Raw genomic sequence first — 14127 nt, 5'->3', positions numbered from 1 at the left:
ATCAAACGTAATTGACAGAGACAGATAAGGCAGCACTTATGGAGCCACTCACAGAAGATGGTATAAAGGTGGCACTCTAAAAAGGAGTGGCCCATAAATTACCAGGGCCAGACGGGATTACGTTAGAGTTTTATCAAGAATTCGTGGACATGATGATGCCACAGTGGGTGTCGATGTACAATGAGACGATGTGTCCTGACATGCGCCTACTGTCGGATTTTGTGATGGACTTTCTTCTTCCCATCCCGAAGATGGTGCGGAGTCGCAGTGTTAATCAATATCGGCCTCTCACTATGCTAAACACCAACTATAAAATCTTTGCAGGACTACTAGTATCTCATCTCAAACTGGCGATATCCAGGACAATATCCCCTGATTAGGCTTGCCTATGTGTGCGAAGCAACATCTCCTTGGCGTTAATTGAATACTGTGATGTTATCGCCCATGCAGATACATGTAGAATGCAAGCAGTGATGATATCTGTGGACTTCGATTGTGCATTCAACAGGATAAACCATACCTTCTTGGCGTCAGTCATGAGCCGAATGGCGATTCCACCTGTTTTCATCTCCATCGTAATGTAAATGGTTGGGAAGCGGGCTCAATTCCCATTAACAACTCAGTTCAACAAGGGTGGCCACTCTCCATGATGCTGTTTGTGAGCTGTTTTATGAGGTGCTCACTTACTGGGATAGTGCTTAATGAGAACTCTTTTGTTTGTCGCGCATATGCGGATGACCTGATCCTTCTTGTCAGATCAGGACATGAAGTGTGTCAGGCTGTCAGACATCTAGACTATTATGTAACAGTGGCAGACAGTGTTGTTAACATGACAAAATCCAAAATTATGCACATTGGATGAGGACTGGAAGACATACTGGGACCGTTTCATACGGTGGAATCGCTGAGATGTCTGAGGATCACATTTACCCATTCACTACAGCCGTCAGCGACGGAGAGTTCTCGGCGGCTTCTGCAGAATGTTCATGTGACAATACGCAACAACTCACTAAGAGCCTTTGACATGATCCAACATGTGGAATGCACCAATGTTCACATAGCTTCAAGACTGCCCCATTTAGCGCAGATCCTACCAATACCAAAGGGTATTGCAGACCGCCTCATGGCTGCCTTTGGTTATTACATTAGTACTGGGATGTTATTTAAGATCAAATATGACACGTTAACCCTACAGTTCCAGAACGGTGGCCTCAGCCTCACAAACATGTGAAACAAAGCTTTGGCACTTTACATGCATGAGATGATACTAAACTGGCAACAACGAAAGCTCTGATAGCAGTACTTGTTCAACCTTTGTACGAACCCCCAATAGCAGTGGGCAACATTTCGCCTTCTCTTGTACACATTACCTCATTTGTTGTTGAATATAGTTATATTCATCTGAAAGTACCTTCAACAAGAATACACACAACTTAGGAGATCTATCGGTGCTTGATGTATCACCATGGTCTCAACATAATGGAATTCAAATACCCAATGAGAACTTGGAACCCCATTTGGTGTGCATACTCCATTACTGTCAACAGCAGGGAGATCAATGTGATGTATTCTTGTAAACCATAAACTTGTGACCAGGAGTCGATTATATACATTTCATATGGTCGATCCTTCTCTTTGCACAAACTGTGGACTGTTAGCAATGGAAGAACATGGTTTAGTGTTTGGCGCAGCGAGGGACATCTGGATGCTGACGAGTCAAATACTGGTCTTCCTTCGGCGCAATAACTACACAGAAATAACATTGGTTGTACTTTTTGTACCAGACAAGACTTTTTTTCCCAAACAAAAGATGTATGTGGTCAATTGGATCATTGGAAATGCGACAAAATATTTGTTTTCATACAATATTAAGTCCGTGATGGATTATTAGATGTATTTACAAGAACAACATGAGCTCATACAGAGTCATACGAAATACTGGACTTACTTTCCCAATTTTTTAGGAAGTGTTTTTCACAACCCGCCCAACAGCTGGGGTGTCCCAGAAATGAGAAGACTCCTGCAGCAGAGCACCTAGACAGTACTGCACAGTTAAATTATATTTGCATACTGCATACTGAGAAGACAATTGGCCCTCACCTGTTGGCACATTGTGATGCAGATGATAACTTTGTTTTCACTCCCGCCCGTGACTAGGGCTGGAATTTACTTTGTTCATGTAAAATAAAAGGGGGGGGGGGGTGGCCTTTACATTAATTTTAGGGTTTCAAAAATTGTTTTTGCTGTCTCGATACTTTTCTTATCCCTAGGACAGCACAATTGCAGAAATAAATATTGTTTGTTTTCCCTGCCTTCCTGTTCCATGAGAAAAAAAAAGAAAAGAAAAGTGGTCGTATTGTTGGTCTGTAAATTGGAGGTACCGTGTTCTGAACGCCCTCGTGGTTATAATATTTATTTTTCTCACTAAAAAAAAGCTGTTCTAAAATTATAAAAAAAGTCGGTAGAGCACTTGGGAAAAAAAAAGAAGTGGTAGCGTCGTAAATTCATAATGAAAACATTAAAAAAGAAATTTTTTTTAAAAAAGTGGTCTGTGCGACAGAATATCAATCCTAAGGGCTCAGGTTTGATTCCCGGCTGTGTCAGAGATTTTCTCCACTTAGGGACTAGGTGTTATGTTGTCCTACTCTTCATCATTTCATCCCCATTGACGTGCAAGTTGCCAAAGTGGCGTCAAATCGAAAGACTTGCACCCAATAAATGGTCTACCCGATGGGAGGCCCTAGTCACACAACATTTACATTTTTTATCACCCATCACAAGCCATGAGCATGCTTAAAAAACGTGTACACAGAACTCACATTTTCTCAGGTCCAGATAGTTTGCCTAAAGAGCTCATCCACCTACAGATGGTGTTCAGAAGAAATTGATATTCCACCCAGCAGATTAACAGGGTACCGCCGGTTAAAACTAAGAATCAAAAAGTGGATAAAGAGGAGAACACACTGACAAAAACCTTCAGCTTTTCTTCATTTTGTGAAGAACATTTTGTTTAAAATAGTGAGAATCCTCTGTAAATTTCAGGTAAAAGTGATTTTTCTTCCACCGTCTAAGACTGCAGACACTTTGGGATCAGTGGAGGATGACTTTTTATTGTGAAAGGCTGGAATTAAGAAAATACTTAGAGTGGTATGGCTTATGTAGGAAAGACCACACACACTGTGAAACTCTGTTTGCAACCAAGCAATTCCACTATTGTCAGACACTTTTTTCTGCTGGACATACAATGGAGTGTGATAGGTCTATCATTCTGACCATAGGAACATCTTTTTGAGTCTCCATTATTAAAGAACCCATAGAAATAAGCTGGTGCAAAATCTGATGAACTGTCATAGTAGCTTCCAGTTGGACAGTGAGTGGAACCGCATCATCTCCACAATTTCTCCTAATCAAAGGTCAGAGATTGCACCAATGGTTGCAGTGAGCGCTAACTTGGAGAAAATTTTCGATGCATGCACAGAATACTCACAGCACAGTATACAGTGTGTTCATTTTAACTGAAGACATTGAAATATCCCAAAAACTACACATCATATCCAGAAAAGTTATAATTCCAATCTGTTTTTCTCAGTGGGGGACATCCAATGATACTACACTCGACCCCCCCACATCCCCACCCTACTCCACCCCACCCCCACTCCATACATAGGTGGTGAGGGGTAACTTTGAAATCTTCAATGGAAAACCTTGTTTTTTTTTTTTATTGCAGATTATGATTCTACAGCAAAATCTACATACGTTTCATATGCAGCATTTTCTTTGTTTCTCTACAGATAGTACTGTAATTGGAGGAATAGAATAGGGCACACAGTCATAATTTACAACATGCTACTCAATGGCCTTGAATATTCAGTGGCACATGGAATCCCACCTCGATGCTGTGAGGGTAGAACAGGCAAGTATTTCATAACTTATAATTGAAAACGTCGTTCACAACATTGTATTCCTCTGATATATTGAACAGGGGACTAAGTGACATGCCACTGTGGCCATGGATCAAGACAAACACTACTCTACTTTTCCAATTAGAGTAAGTGTTTGTAAGTAGTATCACCACCTTCAGTACACTTAGTGATCTGTTTTTCAAAGGACAGTACACAGGACAGAAGCAGTCTGTGGGAATGTCAGCACAGATGTTTCTAATGTGATCAACCATGTCTTTGTGGCCTGTTGGCATTCTCTGGTATACCTTATCTTTTAAATATCATGACAGAAAGAAATCTGGTGACCTAGAGGGCCAATTAATAAGGTCACCTTGCCAGTCCACTGAACACTGTAGACACGGTCTAATATTTCCTGTGCTTCAATTTCATAATGCGTTGGACAACCGTCAGGCTGAGACCACATACATTGTTGAACATCCAGGGCAACATCCTGCAGTAGTATTGGGTAATTCCTGTTCCAAAGCCATTCAGTGTGAGTCTATTCAGTGTGCTGTCAAATTCAGATCAATTAGTTTGTTCCCCATGATGCCACACCATACGTTAACTGACCAAGGATGTTGATGGTCAATTTACTATAACCAATGGGGATTGTCTATACTCCAGTAATGCACGTTATGCTGTTTTATCATGGATTGTGAATGTAGACTCATTGGAAAATAGCACTGTGGCAAACATCATGGGAGTCGTTTGCATTTATTGACACGCCCATTCACAAAACACTACCTGGTTATTAAAATTGGCGCCATGAAGTTCTTGATCCAGTGACACGTGGTATGGGTGATACTTATGACAATGCAATATTGTGACAATATCACCTACAGACATACTGGAATCACAGCATAATTGTCAGTTGCTTATCTGTGGGTTGTGGTGCAATGCTGCTAGCACAGCTATTTCATTAGCTTCTCCTGTAATAAGTTTACTTTGCTTCCTTTTGTCAGTCTGTACACTGCCATCAGACATAAAACCATTCACAACCTTATAAAGGAACAAACAAGAGTGACCTTTCTCTGTAAAATGCTCAGCATACAAGGCAACAGTAGCCTCAACATTTCTCGTACATTCTCCTTAAATCAGAACCATTTCAGTTTTGTCTTATGTGGTTACAACATTCATTGTCCACTCACATATCTGTTCTCCAAATGATAGGTAGGTGTGAAGGCAATAAACACTGTGTAAGTATTGTAATGTTTAGAGCCATTATCTCTCCTACATCTGCACAATATGTGATCTCCAGTCACAATATACTGCCCTTTGTGATATGTTGTAGTTTGCTGTATAGTCACAGTGGTGCATTGATATGGTATTTGATGTGTTGGAGGAATACAGCATCATAAATGGTGTTTCCAATTAGAAGTTATGATATATTGGCGTGTCCTACCCTCACAGCATGAAGGTGAGGTTCCACGTGCCATGGAATATTCAAGAACCATTGAGAAGAATGTCAAATTATGATTGTGTACCAATTTCTATTCCTTCAATTACAGTGTCATCTGTGGTGAAACAAAGAAAATGCTTCAGACAAAATGTATGTTGATTTTTCTGTAGAATCATAATCTGCAATAAAAAATGAGGGTTCACATTGAAGATTTCACAGTTGCTCCCTGCCACCTGCACACAGGGGGGGTGGCGAGTAAAGTGTGGTGTTGTTGGACACTCCTTCCAAAATAAACAAAATGGAGTTATAACTTTTTTGAACTGATTTGTAGTTTTCCAGATATTTCAATGTCTTCAGTTAAAATGAGCACCCTGTACATAGCATAACGGAGCAAGTCTTCATCAGTCTTCAATGGCTCACCAGAAAATGGCTGGCAGGTGCCCAGTCAAAATATTGTAAGATGAATTAAATGATGACCAGCTGCAAGCTTGAAATTTGTTTCAACATTCAATTCACCAGAAAAGTTTTAAAATTCACAACAGTACATAGTTTGATAACCTCCAGCAACAAAAAGTATATACAGATGTTATTTTGTTAGTGATATTATCCTTTCTGTGGTAGCATCAAAGACACATCATTGTTCTGATGGAGTCATGGTTGCACTGTCTTGACTGCAAGGCATCAAATATTGATCATCAGAACATACAGTGCTGTTGGCGAACATTTGCTGCACCTGTATGACAAACTGTTTCCAGAGTCAATGAACATCATCAGAACATTTAACCTTCTGGCTACCTCTATCTGAAATTGATGTCCGTCACAGTCCACCCAGTAAATAATGCCCCAAAAATCAAGTTGTATATCTTCACTGTCTTCTCTCACTCACAGCACCAATTGCTGTCCAACTCTTAAACATGCAGCTGCCTATGATATACAAATGTTTTAGGTGATTACAGTTCTATGGGTTTGCATGTATTAGTTGTTATATATTTTCTTTAAGTCAGTGAGTAGCAGAGATAGTTTCTTTAGACATTCAAACCATTTGTCTATTCAAAAAATGTACAGAAAGGCAGCCAGGAGACATCTTTGAAAACTACTGATATTTTGATAGCTGAATACTCTGTCATTTTCTAGGTAGAAATGTAATGTGAGATTGCTGTGCAAGGCAATTAAGTCCTCAATATGTGGGGCTACACAAATCAAGAACCAAAATATGGCATATGCAGAAAGATAACACACACACACACACACACACACACACACACACACACACACACACACACACACACATGGTAAACACTAAGTGCCACCACATAATCAATGACAATCAGCATCCGAAGTTACTGATAGTGAATATAAATCACTGACAGGTCCACAAATAACAATAACTTAGTCCCTCTGCTGTTAGACCAGAGATAAAGCAGGTTTCCTAGCAGAATTTAAGCAGAAATCACAAAAAGGCCCCAGAATGAGGTATCGTCTTAGGTACATTCATCACTCACTTGATTCACAGTTGGTCAGTAGCACAATGCACAACTGATCTATCTGTCACTGTAATCATTCTGGCAAAAGATGAATTTGAGGTAGGTTAACTCAGCTGACAAACTTTCAGAGTCTGGGATGACATGGGCCATATGAACCAAACTATGAAGTACCCCTTGCTGAGCCAGATTGTGACAGCTTTCAGCCTGAAGATAGAAATGGCATGTACCACATACCATCAACGTCCCTTCAGATTATCTCTTCAAGGAATGGAAGGCAGGCATCCTTTTCCACGTCCATTGTGAAGAAAATATTTGGGGTGTCTTAATTCAGGTGTTCTAAAAACCTTTACAAATTCTTACTGCCATGAGGCTCAACAACAAAAGTATCACCTTTGTATCTAAAAATACAGGCCTATTCTCAGTAGGATTGGTGCTCCAACATACCAGGGAACATAACAGTTTGCTACACTGTTTAGCACAGCGGTAGGTTGATGCATAAATCACATTAGGAGCTCAGCAGATATCTTATGTCTATTAGAAGGATTGCGTCTGAATGTCTTAGATATTTTAGTACGTTTGATGTAGTCTCTCACTTCACTCACGCGCCTCTGTCCGATTCATTATAGTAAATCAAAGTTATCATGGATGTTGAATTAATCAACCTATTTTGATATCTGTTGAAATCCACTTACAGGGTGTTTCAAAAATGACCGGTATATTTGAAACAGCAATAAAAACTAAACGAGCAGCGATAGAAATACACCATTTGTTGCAATATGCTTGGGACAACAGTACATTTTCAGGCAGACAAACTTTCGAAATTACAGTAGTTACAATTGTCAACAACAGATGGCCCTGCGGTCTGGGAAACTCTATAGTACGATATTTTCCACATATCCACCATGCGTAGCAATAATATGGCGTAGTCTCTGAATGAAATTACCCGAAACCTTTGACAACATGTCTGGCGGAATGGCTTCACATGCAGATGAGATGTACTGCTTCAGCTGTTCAATTGTTTATGGATTCTGGCGGTACACCTGGTCTTTCAAGTGTCCCCACAGAAAGAAGTCATAGGGGTTCATGTCTGGCGAATAGGGAGGCCAATCCACACTGCCTCCTGTATGTTTCGGATAGCCCAAAGCAATCACATGATCATCGAAATATTCATTCAGGAAATTAAAGACATCGGCCGTGCGATGTGGTCGGGCACCATCTTGCATAAACCACGAGGTGTTCGCAGTGTCATCTAAGGCAGTTTGTACCACCACAAATTCACGAAGAATGTCCAGATAGCGTGATGCAGTAATCATTTTGGATCTGAAAAATGGGCCAATGATTCCCTTGGAAGAAATGGCGGCCCATACCAGTACTTTTTGAGGATGCAGGGACGATGGGACTGCAACATGGGGCTTTTCGGTTCCCCATATGCGCCAGTTCTGTTTATTGACGAAGCCATCCAGGGCATTTTTTTCTTCTTCTTCTTTCTGCATATGCCATATTATAGTGCTTGGTTGATGTGGTCCTGTCTGTTGAGAGTTTAAATTTCCTTTCACATCTTGCTGTGGTCATTGTTATTCCCTGATCATACTTTACCCCCATTTTCTTACATGGCCCACACACATTTCCACCTTTTTCATCATGATTAAGGTGTTTTTTATGATATATTAATTTTTATTCTCCGATAGTGACCATACTGTAATTGTTGTCAGAGGAGGACTTTAGTTGTGACCAGACAAGGTGGTGTGGTAGTCAAGATAGTGCGTTTATGTTTGGAAATTGAAGTCCTCCGTTAAGCAATGCTAATCTAAGCTTAATGTGGTTTATCTGAGTCATGTATGGTGTACACCAAGTTTGAAGCTTTCTCATGTAGGTGAAATAGTTTCTGGTCTCTAATGGCCTGCATGTCGGTTGGAAATTAGAACCAGTTGAAAAAGGTATAGCCATAGAGCAGTAGTTCTGTGTCTTGTTAGCTATGAAGTAATAAGATGTCTTGAGGCTTCCAGGTACAATTTTGGTTTTGTAACACCCCCATGAATCATGGACCTTGACATTGGTGGGGTGACTTGCATGCATCAATGATACAGATAACCGTACTGTAGGTGCAACCATAATAGGGATGTATGTTGAGATGACAGACAAATGTGTGGTTCTTGAAGAGGGACAGTAACTTTTTCAGTAGTTGCAGGGGCAATAGTCTGGATGATTAACTAATCTAGGCTTGCAACATCAATCAAAACAGCCTTACTGTGCTGGTACTGTGAATGGCTGAAAGCAAGGGGAAACTATGGCCATAATTTTTCCCAAGGGCATGCAGTTCTACTGTATGGTTAAACAATGATGGCATCCTTTTGGGTAAAATATTCCGGAGGTAAAACAGTCCCCCATATGGATCTCAGGGTGGGGCTGCTCAGGGGGATGTCATCATCAGGAGGAACAAACATGGTGTTCTACAGAATGGAGCATGGAATATTATATCTATTAATCTCACAGGTACATTAGAAATTTTTAAAAATAAAATGGATGGTTTGAAGTTAGATGTAGTGGGACTTAGTGAAGTTTAGTGGCAGAAGGAACAGGTGAACAAAGGGTTATAAATACACAAATTAAATAGGGGTAATGCAGGAGTAGTTTTAATAATGAATATGAAAATAAGAGTGTGGGTAAGCTACTATGAGTGGCATAGTGGACTCAGTTTTGTAGCCAAGGTAGATACGAAGCCCACACCCACCACAGTAATAATAGTTTATATGCCAACAAGCTCCATAGACAAAGAAGGGACTTAAGAAATGTATGATGAGATAAAAGAAGTTATTCAGATAATTAAGGGAGATGAAAATTTAATTGATATTGGGGACTGGAATTTAGGAATAGGAAAAGGGAGAGAAGGATAAACTGTAGGGAAATATGGACTGGGAAAAGTGAATGAATGTGGAAGCCACATGGTAGAATTTTGCACAGAGCATAATTTAATCATTGCTGACACTTGGTTTAAGAATCACTAAAGGAGGCTGTATATGTGGAAGAGGCCTGGAGAAACAGGAAGGTTTCACATTGATTATGTGACACAAAGACAGATTTCAGAAACAGATTTTAAATTGTAAGCCATTTCTAGGGGCAGATGTGGACTCTGATGACAATTTATTGGTTATGAACTGTAGATTAAAGCTAGATATTTTGCAAAAAGGGTTAGGAAATTAATTAGATGGGTCCTTAATAAATTGAAAGAACCAGGGGTAGTTGATAGTTTTGGAGGGAGCATTACACACCAACTGCCTATAACAGTGGAATGGAATACAATAGAAGATGAATGTGTAACTTTAAGAGATGAAATAATGAAGGCAGCAGAGGATAAAATAGGTAAAAAGACAAATTGTAGTAGAAATCCTTTGATAACACAGGAGATATTGAATTTAATTGATGAAAGGAGGAAATGTAAAAATGCAGCAGATGAAGGAGGCAAAAGGGAATACAAACGTCTAAAAAATGAGACTGACAGGAAGTGCAGAATGGCTAAGCAGGAGTAGCTAGATGACAAATGTCAGGATTTAGAAGCATATTTCACTAGGTGAAAGGTACACACCACTAATCGGGAAATTAAAGGGGCCTTTGGAGAAAAGAGAAGTAGATCTATGTACATCAAGAGCTCAGATGAAAATCCAGTCCTAAGCAAAGAAAGCTGGAAGATGAGCTTTATGTCAATCTTATAGAAATGAAAGAGGACACAGATGAAGATGAGATAGGAGATATTATACTGCAAGAATAATTTGACAGAGCACTGAAAGACCTAAGTCGAAACAATGTTGCAGGAGTAAACAACATTCCGTCAGAGGTATTGATAACCTTGGGAGAGCCAACCAAGACTAAACTCTTTCTTATGGTGTGGAAGATGAATGAGACAGGTGAAATACCCTCATGCTTACAGAAAAAAATGCGATAATTCCAGTTCCAAAGAAAGCAGATGCTGATAAGTGTGTGGATATTAACGAACTATCCACTTCGTAAGTCACTGTTGGAAAATACTGGCACAAATTCCCTACAGAAGAATGGAAAAACTGAAAGAAGCCAATTTCAAGGAAGATCAGCTTCGATTCCCAAGAAATGTAATAACACATGAGACCATGTTGACCCTACAGCTTACCTTAGAAGATAGGTTAAGAAAAGGCAAACCTACAGGGTACGTTCCGAAAGTAATGCAATTGAATTTCCCACGCCGCTCCTAGTAGTCGGAGTGGGAGCGGGCCACATGGAGTAGGTGGGGGGGGGGACGCTAAGCTTTGCCGCGAAACCGGTTTCAGTGCTCTCCGAGCTGTGGAAGCGGCAGGACGTCTGTTATTGTAAACCTCTGCGCGCCGACCGTGTCACGGAAAAAATGGAATCGACGATCGAGCAACGTTACGCGATTAAGTTTTGTGCTAAACTGAACAAATCTTTTGAGGAGACTAACAAAATGATTCGTGAGGCTTACGGGGACTCTGCTCTGTCCTACTCACAAGTTTCGAGGTGGTTAAAGGCCTTTAAGGAAGGCCGGGAAGAGGTTCACGACGAACAACGCTCTGGGCGGCCGTCAACCAGCAAAACCGACAACAATGTGGCTCGTGTGCGACAACTGTTGGACTCTGACCGTCGATTGAGTATCAGGATGGTTGCCAATGAACTGAACTTGTCGTCTACTGTTGTTTTTCGCATTGTTACTGAAGATTTAGCGATGAGGAAAGTGTGCGCCAAGCTCGTGCCCAAGGTGTTGTCAGACGACGAAAAGACCAACCGAGCGGAAATTTCAAGTGAACTTTTGCAACGTGTTGAAATTGAACCTGACAACGTCATCACTGGTGATGAAACCTGGGTTTTTGAATACGACCCAGAAACAAAACGCCAAAGCTCTGAGTGGCACACTGATCAGTCCCCCAAGCCCAAAAAGGCAAGAATGAGCAAATCAAAAGTGAAAACAATGCTCATTGTCTTTTTCGACAGCAAAGGAGTGGTCCATAAGGAGTTTGTTCCTCAAGGACAGACAGTTAATGCTGCCTACTACGTGGATGTGCTGGAAAGACTCCGCAAAAAGGGTCGTCAGGACGAAAAAGGACATCTCCGCTACCTGGCAACTCCATCACGACAACGCGCCTTGCCACAACGCGCTACGAGTCCGCGAGTTCCTGGCCAAACACCAGGTGCCAACGCTGCCCCACCCCCCTATAGTCCTGACCTCGCCCCAGCTGACTTCTTTTTGTTTCCTAGGATTAAGTCAGCCCTGAAAGGAACCCGTTTTTCGTCCATAGACGAGATCCAATCCGCCGTGACGAAGGCCTTGCGAGAGGTCCCAGAAGACGCCTTCCAGGGTGCGTACCTGTCATGGCAGAGTCGCTGGAAAAATGTGTAGAGGCCCAAGGACAGTACTTTGAAGAATTTTAAGTGTTTGTGCAAATCTGTTCAATAAATTACTTTAAAAAAAATAATTGCATTACTTTCGGAATGCACCCTGTATGTTTATAGCTTTTTTAGATGTAGATAAAAATTTGGCAGTCTTAACTGGAATATTCTCATAGAAATTATGGGGGTAGCAGGCATGAAATACAAGGAGTGAAAAGCTACTTCCAACTTGCACAGAAGCCAGACAACAATTATACAAGTCAAGGGGCATGAAAGAAAAGCAGTGGTTGAAAAGGGATTGTGACAGGGTTGTAGCCCATCCCCAATGTTATTCAATCTCTACATTGAGCAAGAAGTAATGGAAACCAAAGAAAAATTTGCAGTAGGGATCAAAGTAAAGGGAGAAGAAATGAAATGTAGAGGTTTACTGTGGAAACAGCCAATGACTTGGAAGAGTAGTTGAACTGAATGGACAGTGTCTTGAAAGAAGTCGTTTATGTAACTATTTGTATGAAGTATAGCCATGTATGGAAGTGAAATATGAATGATGAATTATTCAGACAAGAAGAGAATATATGTTTTTGAAATGTGGTGCTACAGAAGAATGCTTAAGATTGGATGGGTAGATCACATCACTAATGTGGAGGTACTGAATAGATTTGGGGACAAAAGAAATTGAGGCACAATTTGACTAAAAGGAGGAATCAGTTGATAGGACACATTCTCAGACATCAATGGATCACAATTTTAGTATTGGAGAGAAGTTAGGGGGGTAAAAATTGTGGAGGGAGACCAAGAGATGAATACAGCAAGCAAATTCAGAAGGATGTAAGTTGCCATAATTATTCAGAGATGAAGAGGGTTGTACAGGATAGAGTAGTCTGGAGAGATGATCAAACCAGTCTTCAGACTGAAGTCAACAATGACAACAACAACAACAACAACAGATTACACTCTCAATGCTTCCCTTCACCATATGCAGTGAAGCCTGACATGATTGCTGACATTTATTAGCATGCATGGTCATTTACAGGACAGTGATTTTTAGGCAAAATCATTTCTATGATTAGCAGAGAACATTCTCTGAATATGCAGACAGAGAAATATCAGGATGCTACATACATGTTTTGTGAATTGAATTGAATCTGTTCTACACTAAAATATTTCAAATGGACTACTACATTTGCTCATTGCTGCCTGGCAGCCACTACTACTTTATCGGTAATCTCCTACCTGAACACCACTTCAGGCTCATTTTACTACAATCTTTGTTCGTAGAAGTGATGGTCCCTTGTCTGTTTAGTTTGGTAGCCTTAAGACTTTTACAAAACTTAAAATGTGCAGGCTTAGCCAATTAAAATAAATTGAGAGGATTATTTCATCATTTAGTATTACCTACAACATAAGAGATCAACAACATAACTCCCTACTCACTGTAAAACTCATGTACAACAAATTTAATACATGAGTGAATAATTTAAAAGAGTTCAGGCTTATTTATGCTCAAAGTGACATTTTATGTTTATTGATTGTCAAGCAGTATAAGTAATAATAATGTTCATCTGGAGAGTTTTTGGTCATTTGTTGCAATATTTGTACTGAGAAGTGTTACTTGACTGCAATTAATTTTATTATTATTATAAGAGCATGTTGTTATTATATGTAACATGCTTTCATGTAATGATTCTGCAGAAGTTCTGTGTTCTATGTGCTTATTTTTACCAGGTTTTGAACAACGAGTATATGTCACCAGAATTGTCACTCATGACTATGTTGCACAAAATTTCTCCCATGATATTGCTTTGTTGCAATTAAGTAAACCATTGAAACTGGATGGAGATCATGTGGCCCCAATCTGCTTGCCACAACCAACTAAAAAGTACCGAGAAGGTAAGGGCATTTCAAAATAGTTCTGAATGTACTTTCCTTTCAT

The 14127-nt window shown here is 40.2% G+C and overlaps 1 protein-coding gene across 2 annotated transcripts in view; it reads left to right on the top strand.

Annotated features, from left to right (window-relative positions):
* LOC126299360 (chymotrypsin-like elastase family member 2A) overlaps positions 1 to 14127 on the top strand; it is a 141079-nt gene that overhangs the window by 67273 nt on the left and 59679 nt on the right. For both annotated transcript variants that reach the window (XM_049991221.1, XM_049991220.1), the window contains exon 6: positions 13920 to 14084. In XM_049991221.1, the coding sequence (XP_049847178.1) occupies positions 13920 to 14084 (165 nt within the window). The remainder of the gene's footprint in view (positions 1 to 13919; positions 14085 to 14127) is intronic.

This window comes from Schistocerca gregaria, chromosome X (genome assembly GCF_023897955.1).
Source record: "Schistocerca gregaria isolate iqSchGreg1 chromosome X, iqSchGreg1.2, whole genome shotgun sequence".
Taxonomy (NCBI): Eukaryota; Metazoa; Arthropoda; class Insecta; order Orthoptera; family Acrididae; genus Schistocerca; species Schistocerca gregaria.
This window is presented reverse-complemented; position numbering and strand designations above follow the sequence as displayed.